We start from the raw sequence: 21,401 nt of genomic DNA, 5'->3' as shown, positions 1-21,401 counted from the left end.
GGAGGAGCACATTGGTATTGGTAACAGCAAGTGACAGTCTAAACCATACAGGATGTTCCAAAGGACTTGGGTAAAATTTGACATTGAATAGGTAAAAAAAATTAAATAAAAAATATCACGAAATATAAAAAGTCACCTGACATACTCTGAAATGTTAAAAAATGTCCAATGTGACTTCCACGCTCTCATCAGAACAAATTCAGGAGGCAAAAGGCCTTTTCTGGGAAAGTGAATGCCATTAGAGGATCTGAAAAAAAAAGTAATACTAAAAACCATTGTGAACGTATCCCTTTTAGTTTTTCTGATGCTATGATGTGAACAATTTTAATGTTATTTTTATTTTGCCTGATAATTCCCTTACCCTTTCTCACCCTTCTGAACATTAGTTTAAGTCTGATCTCCATCCCTGATTATGAAAATAGCTCAGGATATATATATATATAAATATATATATATATATATATATATATATATATATATATATATATATATATATATATATATATATATATATATATATGTATGTATGTATGTATGTATGTATGTATGTATGTATGTATGTATGTATGTATGTATGTATGTATGTATGTATGTATGTATGTATGTATGTATGTATGTATGTATGTATGTGTGTGTGTGCGTGTGTATAAGTATAAGACTAATGCAGTAACAATATATTACTCCATGTAATACTGACTTAGTGCAATACTAAATCAATATGTTGTGTTCATCATAGTAATAGCCGGTGGATGGCCTAATCATGCTTAAGTTTATGTAGCTGACCCCCCCCCCCAAAAAAAAAACACACACACGCACACACACAAATGTTCTTCTGAATGGAAAGTTAAAGATGGTCAACCATAGACTGATTTTAAGCTCTGCAAAGTGTCTTCAAGCAATTTTCTTCTGTTTATATTGCGTTACATAATATAGTGTACACTGGCAGGATCATGCAGCCATCTAAAGCACAAAGCACCGTACATGTCTTTTCTCCAAACATTAAGCCAGGAAGAATCTGAAGTTCACAATCCACAGCACATTGCCCAGGAAGAAGACTTCAAAGTTGTTTTTGAAAGACCAACCTACTAAATCTAAGTTCCTCAAGTCTTTCCAGCTGTTAGTCACTAGCATCTGACAAACCTGGCTTTAGCAACATTATTTGAACCAGTGTGATCACAGGCCCCTTCCAAAACATCATCATGATAATCTGCAGCACTGTAATGTGTTGAAAGTGCCTAACATAATTCCGTGGAAATGGTCCTATCCTTGAATTATAACCCTATATAAGAAAGTGGAAGTGCTCTAAAACGTTAAATAAAAAGTGGTTAGGTAACACAAGATGTTTTATTTTGAAATCGGCAACAAAAACCATGCAGCCTGGTAAAGCTCACCAGATATGCTCCAGTGTCACCATACATCGTAAAATACATTCATGGAACCACAGTATATACAATGCAGTCTGTTGAATAAATAAACCACAAAACCCAACCAAACGAAAAGAGCAATCGTAGGTTCTAAAGAAGACAATAGGTGGGCTGAGAGGCTCTTTGCCCAAGATTATCACTTGACCCAATAAGTGGTATTTATATTTGCATACCTGCATGCATGTACTTTGTTTCACGTCAAACTAACCAAAGGCTTTTTGCCCAAACAAAAGAATATAAGAAAAACAAAGTAATAATTCAACATGTGCCACAGGACAATAATTTCCAACATGTGAGCATGCTAAAGCATGTACTGTATTGTAAACTCATATCAACATTTAACATGTGAACATGCTCAAACCTGTAAACTATCAACTAAGACACAATATCCAGACATTTCCAACAATGGTACCACAGGAATATACTGAAGTAGCATACTGTAGCTGTTGCTGAAGCAATTCCGTTCCATTGTTTCTATTAACTGTGTAACATCATTATTGTGGCTAAGGGGATGCTTGTTTATGATACTAGTCATATAGTACATGTCCTAAAGTACGCTTTTAACTGCTGCAATTCTCATTACATCTGAGAACAAGTGAGATACATTTTACTCACAGAGTCCTTGGTTAACCTTTGATTTTCTTTGTTTGTGAGGATCTCTATTTTAACCATGTAAATTACTTTGTAAGTCCTCACGTTGAGAAGTGTTGTACATATAATGAAATTTGTACTCAATCCTTGTGAATTAGCTTTAAATTCAACAATATACAGGTACCTCATTTTTGAAACACTAACATTACATTAATTTTTCGGAGGGAATATACTTTTGTGTTCACTTTGACAAGCCCATTGGCAGTGACCCTTGTGTGTACAGTGTACCGTAGAAAACAGGGATTCTGAAAGGAAAGTCAACAACACGTGTGCATGTGAGTGAGTGTGTGTGTGTGAATATACACGGTATAATATAAATATATTGTGCTTGTAATTAATCGTATTGACAATTGCGTACCGATATCTGGAGATTCAAAAACAATATAAATTCCAAACGCCATGAAATACAAAATGAATGATCAACATTAAATAATCTTATGATGGCACATGCAGCAAATGATACAGCTCCAGTGAAGTACATTCTAACTAAATCATGCACCACCATGACAAGTACTTTTTGTTTTGTTTGTTGGTTTACATGTGAGCAAAATTACACAAAAACTATGCCATCAAGTTCCCTTAAAGATTGGCAAAGGTTGCATGCGTGAATTAACAATTTTATGTGTAGAAATCTGAAGACAGTGATTTGCTTTAAACGGTTCTGTTCTGCCAGTATTTTTTTTGTTTAATTGTGTCCATAGGATACCCAACAACAAATTGCCACAGTAATGTTTTTGGCAATGAAAAATTGACAATATTTCCTTCATATACTAAAAAAATTAGAATGATAATTGTAATGACCATGTGAAATTCCCCTTGAAAGTTTGGCATAGGAATAAGGTGTTATGAACGGATTCTAATCAAAGCTACAGGAAATGCAGCACAACTCTTAAATCATTGTTTTTGTATCAAATAATATGCAAAAAAATCATCAGGAAATCAGTAAACCTTCAGTACTTAAATCATGAAAACTACACTCCAGAAACATTAATTTCACAACAAAAATCAATGTTGAATGTTCCCTGCTCTTGCAAGCGAGGATATTAATCAAGCAAAATGGTCAACAGCCTTCAGGTCATCATTTTCCGTTCTGTGATCTAGCTGGTTCTGCAGCCGGATAACTTGCTCCAGCTCTCGGATCTGCCGGTCCGTTTTGTGACTGACGAGTGTGCGGTAAAAGTGAACGGCGAACACAATAAAAACCAGGCCAAAAGGCACCATGATGCAAGTGGATGCGATGGCTGCAGCTTGCCCAGAACTTATGGTGACATTTTTTTCCATGTTGCTTTTTAGGGGTAAAAACTTGACCCAGCAGAGGAGCATCACCTCTGTGAGGAAGAGAAGGGTGCCAATAACAGTGGAGAAAGCCCAGGCCAGTTCAATGTGACGATGCATGCGCTCATGGGGAGACTCGTTCACTGAGTTGAGGTTGTGAACGTTGCTGACCGCCTCGAGATTAGGAAGGATGCAGGTGCTAATCATGAGTGCAAAGAGGTGCACTGCAACTAGCACTGTAGTACAAGCACTGAAGGCTATCAACAAGCCTGGAGGATAAGTGTAGTCCCTTTCCAACTGAACCTCCACCATGGCAACCTGGTTAAAAAAAAAAAAAAAAAAAAAAAAAACATTAAAACACGCATGCACACATACACACAACACATTTCATGAATTGCATTTCAAACTAAAGTGATGTTTAAAAGACTAGATTCACCTTTAATGTTGACAGAGATTTTCTTTCAACTATGTATTCCTTGATATGGATGCTGAGTTAAAATCTGCATGCTCACATACCCTTTCACAAACTAATAGCGCTGATCTCATTCGCGCAAAATAACCTGTCCAATCATCCATGTCATTTATTAACACTTCATTGAAGGTATGCATTAATGCTAAGCAAAGTTACACGATGCATGTTACATAATACAGAACATCTTCATCTGCATCTTCAATGATTACATTTTAGTTCAGTCTAGAAACAGATTCTATAAAACAGATATTGGCTACATTTATCAGTCGATTTTGTTATGATATTGTTATTGAAATAGCATGTCAGAAATGTTGGATTGTTTGACTCGCAGATTGGCAGTTTTAATTCCGCTTTGCACATTTAGGAAATGGGAGAGGTTTGAATTGTGTAAGGATTGTAGTTGTTTGTGACAGTTACCGTCAGACACATAAAATGGTTTACAGCAGTCTGTCAACTTTTTTGGCCATATTTTTCCACAGCTAAGTAAGTAATTTAAAATGTCCACACCATAGCTGATAAAGTATTGACTGAGTAGCGTTGAGGAAAAAAATAACTGAACTAGCCTTTCTGTTTCAAGCCCAATGTATTCTATTCTTCTAAGCAACATTATGATTAACTTGTCTATAGTCTCGTTTTTATACCATAAACACCTGTCATTAAAAAGGTCTTGACGTTTTATATCCATTTACAAACAGGAGGTATTCATACAGTATACCTTATGTGAGGACGTTTTTAAAAAATCAAGGGCGCGAATGAGCATTTTATGCTTACTTGGGCATCACTTTGCTACCTTAGCATAAAGTACAGTCAGTGTACGTTATATATTTAAAAAAAATCATTAAAAATCCCTCTGTTTACGGCTTCGACACAAAAACTATAAGGAAGGGGTGCGAAGGTACGCCATGTTTTGTTCATACGACCTGAACATCTGCGTTTGAAACATCTGTTTATTTCGTCATATTTGTGAAACCAAGTTCCTAGTCAAATACATGTTGCGCTACCTTTTTTTTGTTTAAAAATGTGAGTGTAATTACTGTACATTCGCACAAGGACTAACGAGGCCATTACAGTAACGTGTCGAAGGGAGCAGCAGGCCTGCACAGCTGCAAGACCTTGAAAGCACCCGTGTGCGTCAGTCTTTGTGCAGTGGAAACATACTAGTCTTCCAGGAAGCAGAGACTCTAAAATAACTTACCATCGCGAATCCTGACAAAAGAGCTGAAGTGCGGCTGGTGGCTTTCAACTTGGCCCGGCTCAAGTACAATTTTCTCCATGACAGAGCCTGCAAGGAATGTTCGTTCAAACTCATCCCGTAAAGTCCAAAGTTTTAGTCTGGGTAAAAACGTGTGTATTAAAAATTGCGGTAACGCAAAAGACGGAAGAAAGGCGTCGCGGTGAAAGTGCGGAAAGTGTCGCAGGAGAGAGCGCACAGAGAAAGAGAGCTATCCGACCATGGCAAAACTTTTCTGCAACAGCTGACTGTCAGAAACATGAGCTACTGTACCCACAATTCAATACTGCTGCGCAGCGATGGACAAGATTGACTCCTAGCGTCCGCAATGGGTATAGCCCTCCCTCCGATGTGCACAATGAAGCGGCTTGGAAAATTAAAGGAAATACATTAATGCCGCTTAAGTACAGACAGATCCCACAAAAGAGTTGCATCAAAACCTTACTATTAGAAAGATATCACTGTTCATTTTGACTGTCATTATAAAAATTGTGGAAATTTAAAAATATATATTTTTTTTTGTTTGTTATTGTTGTGGTTGGAGTTTGCAAAGTTCTAAATCTGCACTGGAAAATTGTTTTCTGTTCTTTGCATTTCATACATGGACCCTTTCAGTTATTAATTATAGTTTAGTTATTAATGTGTGAAAAATTGCTACAAACGTTTTGGTTGTTGTAGCAAGTTTTACTCTGCCGAATGAATCACAAGATAGAATATTTCTGATGCCATCAAGGGCCAGCACGCTGGCCTTGGGAGACAGTCCCATTGCTAATCTTCTTCCGGCCAGCTGGCAAAAATTATTCTAACGGCAGCTCATTGAGGTTGAAATCTGACTAGACAAAAAAAAAAAAAATAAATAAACATCCAGAGCAACAAACCAAAATAAATGCTACAAGGTCAAGAGGATAAAGTGATTCAAAATAGTTAATAGATTTTTATGGAACGAAAAAGAATGATTGTGGGCAGTCCTTCAGAGAATGCCTTGACTGCTCACCTCTGATGTTGTCCATCCATCCATTTTGTAGAGACACTTATTCTCCACAAGTCACAGGTTTGCTGATGCCTTTCCCAGCTTACTTTGGACAGTGGGCGGGAATACCCTGAATTGTTTGCCAGCCAATTGCAGGGCACACAGAGATGGCCACCATTCACGCACACAATCACACCGAAGGACAATTTAGTACATCCAATACACCTGCCATTCATATTTTTCAAAATGTGGGAGGAAGCCAGAGTGGCCGGAGAGAACCCACGTGGTCATCGGGGGGAACAGGCAAACTTTACACAGGAAGGCCGGAGCAAGGTGAATTTGAACTCGGGTCCCTGAACCGTGAGGTGCCCACTGATGTTATCCCTGTATAGCTAATCAGTGAGTCAAATATCAGCATTTGTATACTTCAGTAAACTAGCTTATGAAATGTGATGATGTATATGCACAAATAAACAAAAAATGTAATTAGCAAAAACTTGGAAAAGGAACAAATGCTGTCTAAGATTTCCTCTTCTGAGTGCCCCCTTCTAATTTCTGTTAAAAAATGATGAAGACATCTTTTCTTCTCCCAGAACCACACGCAGCTTGCCATTTTTACATTTTTTTTCTTTTATTGAAGGAACCAAATAACTGAAAACGAGCAATATTTGGTTAAGTAATTTAGAAAAAAAAAAACAGAATCCAAGACCAGGCCCTATTGTGTAGTGTGCCTGTCATACAGCAGCCTCCACATTATTAAGCTGACTCGAGAAAATACCAAGATTTGCAAAGCTGTCATCTTGACTTATGTGTTGCCTACTTTGAAGAATTTAAGATCTAAATCATATTTTTGATTCCATAACTTATTTAACTAAGCCTATAACTCCCCCCTCCAAAAACAAAAAAATCCTACCTGACCCTGTGTGTGACAAGAAACTAGCTTCGCTAGCCTGTTAAATAATGAAATAGACAGTATGTTATAAATCTGACTGTTTAACGCTTCGTGATATTACAGTTCGTGTAAATTATTTGTTGCCATTTTGGTATCATTTTGGTGGGTGTTTGAAAAGGTCAAATGCTTGGTGCCTTGGTAGAAATAATTTCTAATTGCGAGAATTTTTAGCTAAATTTAAATGTAATAAAAGCTCATTTATGTAATCTCTAAAGATCGATGACTTATTTAACAGATACGTAAAGGGCTACAGTTAAACGACAACACCGAAACTGAACACTAATAAGCAAACACTGACGTGTGGTCGTGATGAACTATCTTTTGTACTTATCTTGATTTCCGGGTTGTTTAATGTTGCATTCATTGCCCTCGGTAAACGGTACGCTAAATCCGATACCGTAAGTGTGATGTAGTAGGAGAATTGCCATAAGGATTCTTTGGTCCCTAAATGAATTCGAAGACTCTAGAAACATGTATGTATGTAATACGTGTTATTTTGTTAAGAAAGATGTGTTTTTTATACGTAGTGGGTTTGTTAAAGAGGGAGCATCGTAAGAGTTTTACTATTTCCCACGTTGTACTCATATATTGAACTCAACCTATTGCACTCTGCCAGCTGGCTGCTTGTCGGTGTGATAGGAAGGAGGAGGGGTGAGTGAGTGCTCGGTGTTCTCTCGAGTCTTGTTCAGCCATGTTAGATTTTTCTGCTTTTCACCAACGATGAGCTCGGAGCCATGGCCTTGTCATTGAGTGGAGACGATGAGGAATATGATTCTGAATCCGAACAGGTCAGAGCTGGTGAATTACCCCCAATGCACTCTTAGCACACATTGATATGTAATTCGGTGTAAATTCAAGCATAAGATTCAAAAAGTATTGTTCACAGTGCTGTGTTTTTCTGTCAATTACCTGAGCACACTGTTTGTATCCACAAGCTTTTACCCCGCTGTCCTGGCGAATCGAAAAGACAAATGTGCCCTTAAGGTTTTGATTAATATGTAGGCGCAATAGTCAACATTTGCGTTGATTTGAAATCAACGAATCCGTTGTGTTGATAAACTCCGTGCATCAAAATACAGTGTCCTTTATGGTCACGGAGTCGATCTGCTGCCACAACTGACCCACTTCGCACGGTCCACCTCCGAAAGCAACTGCCTAAGTTTCACTCGGTCGTGATCTTTCCACTCACATGACACTGGAATTACAACTGCTGGCTTCTACTTGTCGCTGGCCTTTCTAATCGATTTGCTTGTCACCTTTTCGTCCCGCAAAACCTTGCATTTCAGCCACTTCCTTAAGTTGCACTGTCTTTAAGAAGGCTTTGGGCCAAATGTTCTCCAAGCAGGGGCCGTGGAAGGGGAAGGGGGATGGGGAGAGGGAACAATGAAGTGTGTCTCCTTCTGTTGCATGGAGAAAACACTGGTCCAAATTGAACCAAGTGACCCCGTGGCTACCCGAACAGGACGTAACGCCGCAGCCCCACTAAATGAGTGTTCGAAGTGGTTGAAGTGTTCTGCACTGGGAGGACGAAAAGTGTGCGTTCACGGCTGTTGCTGGCCTAGACCTCAACCATAAATCAGTTGAAATGCACTAATAAATGATGTAAACCAGTTTTGCGGTTTACATCATGCATCATTCCAGGTGTGCTGTTCAATTCTGGATTTCATACTACATTTTGCTACGCTCCAAAAAAAAAACAAAAAACAATTTTTGGTGGAAAAAAGGGGGGTTTAGGTAATATTTGGGTCAATTTGACACATAATTCGGGATTTAGCCAATATTTGGGTCAATTTGACTCAGAATTCTGGACTGTTTTATACACACACATACACATTTAGCACATATAGCACACACACATACACACACACACATACACATATATATATGACCCCAGTTTAGTTTTTTTTTCTGTGTGTGTAAAGCAAATCATTAGGTCAAATCGGCTTGGCCCTTCTTTGACCATAATTGGATTACTATTAAATGTTTTTAGAGTGTACGGTTATATATCAAAGACATATAACATACATATAACATTTATAAAGTTAAACCTGTTTCTAAACTAATATCTAGCCATGCAATTTTTAGAAAAATTACAATTTCAAAGTGACATGAAAGTACTAAAATCCTGAAAAATAAGACTTCTTTACATCATATGAATACATAGTTGTAGAAACTATCAGATACACATTTGTAAAGTAAAACTCCCTTGCAAAACTGGTTATGTTGTAACTTAACTTCAGAGCAAATACTCACATTTGCACACTATGTCCACAACATCCAGCCGTCCGTTTTCTCTAGCCGTTCTCTAGATAAGGGCAGATTTCTGCTCACTCTGTTTGGACAATTATAGAGTGATATAACGAAAATGCCATTACATCATCGTCACGTCACGGAGTGTTTGAACTCAAAAAAAGTTCAAACTATGCCCCTGACTGTTATAATCAGAAATATCAATAATGCAGTTCTTTTTTCACGTGTAGCTGGGAAGTGTCCCAATATTTGTGTGAATGAAGGTTCACCATTTTTAGACAAGACCATATGTCACCTTCTCGGCTGTGTACCATTTTGCCACTGTGAGAAGATTTACATTTGAAGTATATTGCTGCTGAAGCATAGTCAGCTATGGTTGTGATCCAATAAATCAGCAGACATGCATTTGTGGACAACCTTGCTGGAGCATCTATCATTCATAGTGTCAGGTCAAATAAGATTGTAGCTGTTATATTTTGTATATACCGTACGCAAAAAAGTGTACACTTCTTACCACACGGTCAACAAAGATTATGCTGAATAGCAATCATGATACAGTATTGATGCAGAAAAAAACAATACTGTTTGACACTACTCTTATTTCTTCTATAACAGTACCATGTGTTGCATTATGTAAAGACGATTCTCATATTCCATTTGAACATAATAAAGCATTAGAAACTATTTTAGTATGATTCACTCCAGTGTACCACCACACCCACTTTGACCTCATGTTCATTAATAAACATAAAATAGAATGATTATCTTCTTGGGACAACTACTGTACAGAGAAAGTGCCTGTGTTATTGGAGCGCTTACTTTGACTTTGTGTTTGCACATGTTTACACAAATGTCCATCATACAAAATGCTTCTGAGGGCAAATTGTGTAAAACATGGAGGAACAAGTTTCCATTTGATAATGAGGGCAGCATAACTGATCTGGGTTAACGTCTTTGTTACAGTCAACTGAAGCATCTGCTTGTTTCAAAGTGCCAGCTTAACACAATGCTTGGTTGTATTTAACCAGGAATGTCTTGACAGTCAGCTGACGCGTCACCTTTTGGCTCAACTTCGTTTTCCCACTATTAGGAAACTGGCTCACTTTGTCCATAGATACAACACAATGAAGAGAAAGGTGTGTGGTTAACCTGCCAAAGCAGTTTAACTTCTCATTTTTCCACAGTGCCATTAATACATGATCGGTAAAGGATAGTTGTATACGAGATGACTAGCTGGTTTCCTTAAAAATACTCATAACAGTGGTAAATAACAGGCGTACGACAATTGAACGAGTCATGTAAAAGACAAATCTCTGGAATATCATTTTTAATGCATCCCCTGCAGTCCTTAAGAATCATATCTACCAGTAGAAAGACGAGCTGTTGCCAAGGTAACGTCTCCAGTTGGAAAAGGAGTCTGTGTAATGGTCTGTGATTTGTCTTTTTTTTCCCTTAGTGATTTACCATCTTTCCATAGCAACCAGAGAGGTATTACAAGAGATGATAGAAATCCACCTGGAAATTATATTTGACTGATTGTCACATTCTTTAATTATAGCTGTCCCTTGTTTTTTGTTTTGTTTTGGTTTTTGTTTCTTTTACTAATTTTTAGTCATTTTACTGCATCACTCAGTCTATATGTAATACAACAACCTGCTATGACTGCTATACCGTAGCAGGCTTCTTTCTCTATTGAATCATTTACAGATAAAAATATTTGAGCCATATAGTTGCATTTTAAACTGTCCATAGTTAAATATTTGGATATAAACGATAAGCTCTTACCTTTGACCTATTGACGATTTAATTTGTTATGAAATAAGAGGTTTTTTTTTTTATAGTTTTTTTAATAGTAACCAGTAAGCAAAGTCTCTTTGGCTAAAACCGCACCGCTCATCGTTTGGCTGCCGCGCCCCCTTCATGATGTCGTTCTTAAATCAAGGGACCCCCTACAAAACAATAATAAAGGAAAAAGGCTACATTACCTTGGGGTGTGTAAACCTATATACATGACATTATAACGTCAAGAGAAACGTCAAGAAATTCTAAAGTAGATGTAAACAGTACTTCACATTGAGAAATGTAAGAAGTTAGTGGCAGAAGAAAAATGCCCCATCAAGAAGCAGCCATTATACAACATGAATGTGCACTTCATCAATGCACATACTTAATTTCTATACAACCAAGCTAACGTGTACTTAAAGCTATAACCTCTCCATCAAGCGAGCTTACGGGAATTGTGCCACCTTTCATTTGTAATCTTATGGCAAATCGACCCTTGTATTGGTGACGCAGCCATTATACAACATGAATGTGCACTTCATCAATGCACATACCTAATTTCTATACAACCAAGCTAACGTGTACTTAAAGCTATAACCTCTCCATCAAGCGAGCTTACGGGAATTGCGCCACCTTTCATTTGTAATCTTATCACATGCTCCCAAAAACTAATTCCAACCATTTTTGGGAAGGAGTTTCAGTCTTCGGAAGACTAACTCCAATTCCAGTAGCCAAAACCAAATTTTCGCCACTTTGACGTTTTCTACAGTAACACTTTGAAAGTAAAATATGAAAAAATAGGAGGAGTGAAAAAGCGAAAGTAAAAGAATCATGGCTGCTCGGATAATGTGGACGTGCGTTTAGTCTGCACAGGTGGTACGGGGCGGTGTTGAGGCGGTTCGGGGGCTTTCATCATCGCTGTGACGTTATCAAGTGAGATGTGAGAACAGAAGCCCCTTATTATCTGCTTTGGTGGAGCTGGTGATGAGAAGTGCAGCAAGGACAAAAAATTCTCACAGATGAGTCAAAGAAGAAAAATAGGAATTTGTGGTGCAGGTGTTTAGGGTGAGTATTTATAATTGTATCATGATTAAAAGCTCCATGATAGGGCCCCTTTAAGACAAATTGTAATGCGTGGTTATGTAATTTTCTTGTGAAATTAGAATGTAATATTTGCCAGAGTTATTTATAACCCCGCGTTTTTTTTGCCTGTTTCTTTACTCTTGCAGCAACGTGCAGCCAGTCGTCCAAAGCCCAAGATGGCAACACCTTCGGCTGTTAAACTACCATCCAGTCGTAGCTCGTCAGGAGCAAGACGGAGGAGAACGCGTTGCCGAAAATGCGAGGCGTGCATGCGGACAGAGTGTGGGGAGTGTCACTTTTGCAAAGACATGAAGAAGTTTGGTGGTCCGGGTCGCATGAAACAGTCTTGTATTATGAGACAGTGCATAGCCGTAAGTCAGTTGTTTTTTTGTTCCTATCTTGTTTCCCACAAATATCCATTGATAAGTCATAAAGAAATGTGCAATGAGACATACAAAATTATGAATGACTCACAAAGTCTTTATTTCAAGATGAAATAATGCTCTCTGTTCTATGTTTTCTGTTGCAGCCTGTCTTGCCCCACACGGCAGTGTGTGTGGTGTGTAAGGAGGCAGGGAAGGAGGATACACTGGAGGAAGAGGAGGACAAATTCAACTTCATGTTAATGGAATGTTCTATCTGCAACGAAATTGTCCATCCTAACTGCCTGAAGGTATGAGGAAACAGCTTGTGAAGGCCAACTCCCCTTTAGTCACATCACTCATTTTGGTGATTCATAAGTTTAGTCTCATGCCAGGAATGCCAGGTCATCATAAACTCATAGGAGCGACTCAGCACTGAAGGTGCTTGGACGTCAACATGTTTCTATTTGGTCTTGTGACGGTGATGTCACATGCTCAAACCCTCAAGAAAAAAAAACGGTCCCACATTCTGTTACAATGAAGTTGAAATGGGTTGTGTAAGGAATATTTAGTGACAACAAAGCAAATGTACTGTAAGTAATGCAACACACACAGCTGCTTGTAGGCATGGGCCGATAACCGGGTTGACGGTTTACCGTGGGGTTAAAAAGTACTTTCAAATCACAGCGAATATGCTCTGTAACCGGTTTAAAAAAAAAAAAAAAAAAAAAAATATATATATATATATATATATATATATATATATATATATATATATATATATATATGTGTGTGTGTGTGTATATATATATATATATATATATACATATACACACATACATATATATATATATATATATATATATATATATATATATGTATGTGTGTATATGTATATATATATATATATATATATATATATATATATATATATATATGTATATATGTATAGATATGTATATATGTGTGTATATATATATATATATATATGTATATATATATATGTCTATATTATATGATATAAGCGTGCGGGAGGACGTAACACGTTTACTCGTCTAAACCAATAGGTACATCTAATTTTGATGATGTCACCTACTTCTGGGAGATGATTAGACGAAGCTTAACCAACTGAGATCAAGTCATGATGCTTAGCACGCCCTCCGTGTCATTATTGGATTTTACAATATTTCTCTCAAAACGCAACTTAAAAAAAGGCAAACAAAAAAGCTTGTTTATGATCAAAAGCAAAGATTTATGCTCATGTTGATCAAACAAACTTGATTTCTCTATCATTTCAAAGTTACTTTCAAAATATATCAATGTTATATAGGATTTTTTTTTTTCAAAGTTTTGTGTGCTTACCATGGACATTGATGGCAGAGTGGAACAGTTCTGTGATAATAGCTCACTAGTCCTTCCAGAGTTGATTTAACAAGCTACCTCTGAAAATAATTTGATGGCATTAGATGGCATTGCTGAGAACAATTTAAAAAAACAATAAGACTGTCAACGTATTTATATATTTATTTATTTGTAATAAACATGGTACCAAATATTCAATATTTTGTTTACAAATTCAAATAGATTGTGTTGGAATGGAAAAACTAGAGCTGTAATTTTAATTCCGTGATACCGTGACACAGATATTTTCGCTCAAGGTTGTCACACCGTCAGAATCTTGCCTAGCTTGTCATTTTACACGTTGAACATATCAGTTGGTTACTAGCATATTGCTGCCAAAACCAGTTTAACAAACTGCAGCCTTTTTTTTTTTTTTTTTTTTTTACAGTGTGTGCTTGCTTTGTTCTTGTATCACTGGCAATTGTTTCCAATTGTAACACTTTTGACCACACTCACTTCTCCCTTGCAAAATCTTTACGGTCAAGTTCTGCATATTAAGTACGGTTGAGGTTTAACTGTTAGACAGACCCACATCACACTCACTTTCACTTCCTTTGTGACCCTTGTGTCAAACAAACTGTAGCCAGCACACTATTGTTATTAATGTTGATGATCTGCTGGCCGACCAATTAGGTGAACGATGCTTCTGGGGTGGTGAATGATGAGCTCCCAAACTGCTGGGAATGCCCCAAGTGCAACCATGCTGGAAAGAGTGGAAAAGTGAGTACAAAGAATTGAGAGGAGGCTTTTTATTAGGACACCACCGTTTGATGATTGTCAGAATAGATATTTTAATGTTATGAAATAGTAAGAGTTGTTGTATTTATTGTCACATAATAATGTTATTAACTTTATCTCTTAAATGTATGAGGAGCAATAGGCTAAAGGTATAAAGTTGTCTTGTACATTTCGCCCCTTTTGGTATTAAAGCAAAAAAGGGGCCCAGGGTTCAAGTATGCCTCCAACCTCCCTGGCTCTCTACTGAGGGAACAGAAGCCTATGAAGGAGGAGGGAGACATGTCTTCTTTGGTCAAGAGAAGACACGACCGAGACGAGACACCCAGGCATCGATCCGAGGAGACGCTTCACCGGCAGCTGCCCATGTTGTCCCCTAGCAGCATTCCGCGACCTCGGTTTGAGGATAAGCTGAGGAAGAAGAGGAAGCTCTTTGACGATGAGGACGAGGAGGAGGAGGAGGACGATTTCAGAGGAAGGAAGAAGGTTGGTGTCAGAGTCCTTAGTTCGTATTGTTGACGTCAGTGCCAACAAAACGTGTCAGTGTTTTTGGGCTAATGTAATTATTCAGTAGTAAATTTCAGGTGTCATGTACAGAGAGAAATGTACTCTCATTAAGCCAATGCAAAATCTTTTTGTTTTGTTCTTGAAGGAAATGTTAGAAGATCCTTGTTTTTCAAAACTCCTTCAGCAAATTAAAATGGAAGACGAAGAAGGATACGAGGATGATGACGAGGATGGAAGAGATATTCATTTCCGGGGTTTTGTTGAGCGAAATGGGCGTTTGGGCGGTGCTGATGACTTAGCAGATGACATAGACCATAAGAACGATCTTTTGAATTCGTCGCTCAAAATGCCTGTCGGAGACAGCGACCACTCCCACTGCAGCTCTCCGCAAGCCGGCCCAAGCAGCGAAGGCGGAAGCGAAACCCAAGAAAAAGGCCCTCGACCTAAAGCCCGCCGCAAACGGCGTTTACCAAACAGGGAGCTGAGCAGGGAGCTGAGTAAAGCACTGAACCAGGAAATTCAGAACACCGAAGACTGCCTCGCCAATGAGAACCGCCAGCCTCTAAAGGTGGAGCCCGAGTTGGAAAACGAGGAGCCCAAGAGATTCCGTAACAGCAATGACCTAGGCGAGCAGAGGCTACACCTTAAGACCAAGGAGATGAATGGCACCCCTTGGGAATTGCGTCACTTCTACCCGAGTCAGATCACTCCGCTGGGCTTCAATAGGAGCACGCCAACCACCCGGCCGGTGCCTCCGCGCTCACCGCCCAAGTGTGTCCAAATGGAGCGCCACGTCATCCGGCCCCCGCCAATAAGCCCGCCTCCTGATAGACTGCCCCTGAAAGATGGAAAGACGCACGTCCTCCAGCGTGAGGTATGGATGAAGATATTCAACCACCTCACTCATCAGGAGCTCTGCTGCTGCATGAGGGTGTCCAAGACCTGGAACCGATGGTAAATGTGACACACAGCTAAGTTTGCGAGAATGTGTTTAAGGAAACAAATGTTTAGAGAACACCTAAGGCAGGGGAGCCAAGACTTTTGGGGGGTACGGTATATTGCGAGAGGTTGGCTGCTGGAAAAGAAGATCTCGAGAAAAAACTGAAATGCATACTGTACGCCTCTGGTGTACAGTGTGCATTTCAGTTCATGAACCCATGACTCTGAAATGCAGCGCAAATATTGAAATCCCAGTCGTTCGGAACACGCTGAATGAGGAGATAGTGTTGCCTCGTGCAATACTTTAACCACACTTTCTCTCTGAAAACTAATTGCTTCAGACTAACGCCCTAGCACTCTTCAAACTCTTTTAAAGAAAATGTATCCGACAGTTTCACTCACCACTGTTTGATGTCCACATGCAGCAAACACCATAAGTGGCCTACTAAACTCGGGGCAGAGTACTTTGACGACACCATTCTTCACATCCTTTTCTTTCATCCATTGTGTAAAGGTTTGTGAGAAACCGCTCATGTGCAGGTATCTTGGTTGGAGGCACTTGGCCACAGAAAAGTTCACAAAATATTTACTCAGTTGGAAAGCAAAGAGGAGGGTCCATTAACATTTCAACCACTTTGCTTTCGATGTAATATGCATGATAGGACAATCATTGGGTTCTCCCAAATTATCTAACATAGCCTTACTTGTGCTTTTTACTAAACTTCCAAGTTGCATGTGCATGACTAAGTAAATCTTGAAGGCAAACTTTATCCTTTGGCTTCTTTACCTATTTTTCAATGTTATATTTTTTTATATTATATTTTTATATTTTTCAGCCAAAGGCTTTTTTTTTCTCTTCAACTGCCAGTTGAAATGCGGAAGGCACAAAGAATAGCAAGCTTTTTGTCAAAAGGCAATGATTATGACATAAAGAGAAGGACTGGGGAATGTTCCGCTACCACCCCTAACCGCTTGGTGGAAACATGGCTGAAACGAATTGAACACACACATAGATGTGTTTCTTTTGATTACACTGACACTTCATCAAGATAGTTGAGTGCTATCCTGTCCTTTCATTTCACAGTGCCAGAATCATCAAGCCAAACAATTGAGACCAGCCTTAGTCTTTCACCTGCTCCAATTGGACCAATTTATACCCATGGTGTTTAACACACTCCTCTAATTAAGCCATTTGCAAGCAAATACCTGTGCTGGGGGTTAGGGTAAGGGACAATCAAGTATTAACGTCTGTATGTTAAGGTCTGCATCCACACATCACATACCTCACATATCCGTTTCTAATAGAATAGAAATGGGTTTGTCATTGTATGGCAGGTCTACAAAAAACTAGGAGCCCTACGCCGATTGGTGAAAAATAAAGAATTATGAACAATAAATGATGAAATATTTCATGTCCAGGTGCTGTGATAAAAGACTCTGGACAAAGATCGATCTGAACCGCTGCACGTCTATCACGCCACTCATGCTGAGTGGGATCATTCGGCGACAGCCCCTTTCATTGGACCTCAGCTGGACCAACATTTCCAAGAAACAATTAAGCTGGCTGATAAACAGATTGCCAGGTACCTTATCCCGGGCATCGCTGAGGTTAAGATCTTTTTTTCCTCTGCCTCGATGTGCTAAAGAGCTGCTGTGTCTTTCAGGTCTGCGAGTGTTAAAATTATCGGGGTGTTCGTGGGCAGCTGTATCTGCGCTCTGCACCTCCAGCTGCCCGCTGCTACGAACACTGGACGTCCAGTGGGTGGAAGGACTGAAGGATGCCCAGATGAGGGATCTCCTCTCACCTCCCACAGACAACAGGCCAGGTAACCTACTAAGAGGACCAAAATACCACGTTAGCGTTTTCATAGAACGGCCGATTAACTGGGCGTACTGCACAAGCAGAGCTGAATGAACATGCTACGTGTTTACTGATGGACAGGTCAGCTGGATAATCGCTGCAAATTGCGGAACGTGGAGGATCTGCGTCTGGCAGGCCTGGACATCACCGACACCTCCCTACGCCTCATCATTCGCCAGATGCCCCTACTTTCTCGGCTGGACCTGAGCTACTGCAACCACGTCAACGACCAGTCGGTAAACCTCCTGACGGCGGCGGGGACCACCACTCGAGACTCACTCACAGAAATCAACCTGTCTGGTAAGGACAACAGCCGAGGCTTTCTCTCTTGGTTCTTAACTACGTTGGGCAAATTACTAGCTGAACCGTGTGTTTCAAACAGGAAGGCCTGGAGATGGATACTTGATTAGGGCCATTTTGGCTGGAAGAGCCAGTTTCCAAATGACACACTGCATTTACAACGCAGAATCATGGAAACCTCAATAAATTAATATCTGGAAACATTCATTATACCAATTTAATACCTACTATATAATACCAATTTTAACTTTGTTTTTATAGTAGAAATAATTGAATTATGTTCTATAAAGTATCAAAGTGAACTTTGGGAGGCCATAAGCAACAATTGTCCAATTGTTTAAAAAAAAATCATGGAATATATCTGCGTAGAGTATATGTGCATATATCGTTTTATTTCATTTTTATAGTCGACTAGTCGTTTATTTTTTGTGCGCGCGCAAGAAGGGAGTACTAAAATCCCCAAGGTACATCACGAAGTTCTTGGATTGGTTCCTGCAGTCACAAATATCTGTGACGCATATGAGCAATAATGATGACCTGGGTAATTTCATGATGTAAACAGAAGTATTGTAGGTAAAGCATTGTCACAACAAAGCTAACCCGTGTTAGCGGCAAGCTGAGTGGCATTATTCCAAAAATTCTTAATATGATGCAAACCCTTTTGCAGCTGTACAGTGCTAATAAAGAAAGTAAGCACTCGTGGCTGACACTTTTATTTTTTCACTTTATTTCATTTCCGGAAGCTAGCTGGCTAGCATTGCAGTGTCAGTGAACTTGTGTTTATTAACAACCTAAACAACATTTTTGTATCCACCTGGTTGCCATTGAAGCACACATGGTGTGTGCGTTTTGGTTCCATGTTCAAATGCACTGAACATTTAGAGCAAAAAAAGGTTTCAAGGCCACAGTCTTGCCTTCTATTTAAGTTGCTTCATCATTGATAAACATGTCAGGAATGTTGAAACCTACTGCAAAGTTTAATCAGTTGAACATACTTTATCATTGCTATTGTATTTATTTTTCATTTGTACATACCTGAAAATGTACCAGCTGTAAGCCAATATAAGCGCAGCAGCATTTTGCCTGAACATTTCTGATTTGATGCAATTTCTCCCAAAACCACCTCCTAACATTCATATTGAAAATGTGTCATTTGTCTCTGCAAACTTTTTTTTTGACTAGACCAACCTCATGCGGGATGAATAAACAATATTAAACACAAAATTGGTTTCAAACACATAGAATGCAATGGAGAAAGATTAATAAATCAGTCAAATGGACAAATTATAATGAATAGCATAATAACCAAATTGGATGGATGGATTTACAAGGTGTAACCATACTTGAATCCATGTAGTTTAGCAAGGTTATTACAAATTTAGCATTCAAATACCTTTTCCTGCATACGTATTCACTCATCAGCACTCTTCTTACTTCCCTTTCTAGTTTGTAACCGGGTCACAGATCATTCCTTGAACTTTTTCAAGCGTTGTGGGAGCATCTGCCAGATTGACCTTCGCTTCTGCAAGCAGGTGACCAAGGCAGGTTGCGAGAGGTTCATCGCCGAAATGTCCGTCAGCGTCCCGTTTAGCCTGAAGGAGGATAAACTGCTGCAGAAGACAAGCTAGTTCTCAATAATGGATCGAATGACAATTTGCACTTATCGTGATGTTTTTTTTCCCCCTTTTATTTTTGTTTTATATTGGGCCTGCAGTAGATCTCCTAAAAGATGTCACAATTAAAGGAATCAACAGACTGAGGAGAGGAATCAGAGCAAGGTGAAAATAACGAGCATGTGTCTGTGTTGAGATTGTATTTCTATATAAAAACAAAAATGTGCTTGTAACTGACTGTTCTGTTGTTTTGAGTTAATTTCTCAAATATTTAAAAGCAGTATTTTTCTACAAACACGAGTTTACAGCATCTCCACTTGCTTGGGAGCTCATTTTTTGAGGTTGGCGGTCCAGTGTGTCAATCCAAACCCAGTTTAATTCTCCAACTACTCTTCCTTAAGCCCCTATCCCACTAGGGTCTAATGCTGACGAGTTTTTGCTCGTTAGTTTGCTTGCCAGTTAGGCTCTTTTGATCTCGGGGTTTGTTCAAGGTCGCCAAAATGTCACCAGACATTCAACTGTACTGCAAAGAAATTTTGCAGACGTCGGAAATGTCCTCGCAACAACGACGACTGGGGACCTTGAACAAACCCAGAGAGTCGCAGCGACTTGTTGTTGCCGCTCGCTACCTTAGCGGACACTCGCCGGCGTTCACCTATCTGTGGTAGGGACTTTACTGGGGCCCAAAAATCTGACATGGGGCACTTAAAAACCACATGAAAAAACAGAGCGCTGTACATATAAACAATACATTCAAGTAATGGTATAGCCCCTGGACATCTAGTGAGTTGAATGCTCTTTCTAAGGCCTAATATTGTCTTCAGTTATTTTTTTTAAACAATTGAGTGTTGTGATTTATGGAATTACCTGACATTTAAGCATTTATTTATTTTTTTGCAACATTTGTATTTATTTTTGTGCTTAGCAACTAGTCTTTGGCATAGCTAATAGACAACGCTAGGTCAAATGACATTTGCAAATTTTTTTATACAGAGTTGTGGAGCTACTTGACTACAAAAGTATTTGCTTTTAAGGTCAAGGCAGTAGCAGGAATCTGACAAATACATTTAGCACTGATTTTACTGAATGCAATGAAAGCTACATATCTGGTTCTGCACACCAGTTCAAATGATCAATTTATGACATGACCTATGTAAAATAAATCATTTCCGAGGGCTGTATGAAAGGTTTTAAGCATTGAGGAAGGTAAAAGCGATGCAAGATTTTTTTTTTTTTTTTTTTTAATGTGATATTTACAATACCCGTCAAGGGCTGAACACTTCAACATTTACAACCTCGCGTGGAACTCTTACGGGGGCTACTCGATGCCGAAAACATCTCATACGCCCCTCGAAGTAAATCCATGTAGTTGGTATTGTGTGCACAATATTTTGGGATGTATTGTGCTGTGAATAACCTCTCACCTCAGGTGAATGTAATGTTTGTAATTTCAAAAGCTCAGTGCTTAATATTCATTAAAATACTTCCATTTGTACCATCAAGTTGTTGATTACCTGCTATAAGGTTTCCATTTATGAACTTTGTCTCCCTCAAGTTAACTTTTTCCCATCACAAATAAAGAAAACCGCACTT

General features: G+C 38.9%; 2 protein-coding genes across 6 annotated transcripts; one reads left to right on the top strand and one right to left on the bottom strand.

Annotated features, from left to right (window-relative positions):
- Positions 1-1,325: 1,325 nt before the first annotated feature.
- On the bottom strand, positions 1,326-9,258 carry LOC148429975 (calcium release-activated calcium channel protein 1-like). Of its 3 annotated transcripts, none has more exons than XM_088439296.1 (4): positions 9,229-9,258; positions 6,048-6,153; positions 5,018-5,104; positions 1,326-3,668 (listed from the first exon to the last, which is right to left on the bottom strand). In XM_088439296.1, exons 2-4 carry the CDS (start codon positions 6,069-6,071, stop codon positions 3,123-3,125), a joined length of 657 nt encoding a protein of 218 aa, XP_088295422.1. In that variant the 5' UTR covers positions 6,072-6,153; positions 9,229-9,258; the 3' UTR covers positions 1,326-3,122. The 3 variants fall into 3 exon arrangements, with proteins under 3 accessions (XP_088295422.1, XP_088295344.1, XP_088295268.1); XM_088439218.1 differs by lacking the exon at positions 9,229-9,258 and adding an exon at positions 6,307-7,441; XM_088439142.1 differs by lacking the exons at positions 6,048-6,153; positions 9,229-9,258 and having other exon boundaries at positions 5,018-5,323.
- Positions 7,610-21,310, top strand: kdm2ba (lysine (K)-specific demethylase 2Ba). 3 transcript variants are annotated; one of them, XM_088438771.1, is made up of 11 exons: positions 7,625-7,763; positions 11,872-12,072; positions 12,237-12,461; positions 12,620-12,763; positions 14,487-14,575; positions 14,777-15,074; positions 15,241-16,049; positions 17,454-17,617; positions 17,699-17,860; positions 17,977-18,195; positions 19,642-21,310. In XM_088438771.1, exons 3-11 carry the CDS (start codon positions 12,267-12,269, stop codon positions 19,821-19,823), a joined length of 2,262 nt encoding a protein of 753 aa, XP_088294897.1. In that variant the 5' UTR covers positions 7,625-7,763; positions 11,872-12,072; positions 12,237-12,266; the 3' UTR covers positions 19,824-21,310. The 3 variants fall into 3 exon arrangements, with proteins under 3 accessions (XP_088294815.1, XP_088294723.1, XP_088294897.1); XM_088438689.1 differs by lacking the exon at positions 11,872-12,072 and having other exon boundaries at positions 7,610-7,763; positions 14,487-14,573; positions 14,784-15,074; XM_088438597.1 differs by lacking the exon at positions 11,872-12,072 and having other exon boundaries at positions 7,610-7,763.
- Positions 21,311-21,401: the final 91 nt, after the last annotated feature.

Source organism: Hippichthys cyanospilos, chromosome 1 (genome assembly GCF_059441005.1).
Source record: "Hippichthys cyanospilos isolate Australia breed blue-spotted pipefish chromosome 1, RoL_Hcya_1.0, whole genome shotgun sequence".
Lineage (NCBI taxonomy): Eukaryota > Metazoa > Chordata > Actinopteri > Syngnathiformes > Syngnathidae > Hippichthys > Hippichthys cyanospilos.
Note: the sequence above shows the minus strand (reverse complement) of the source record. Positions and strands in the feature narration are given on the sequence as shown.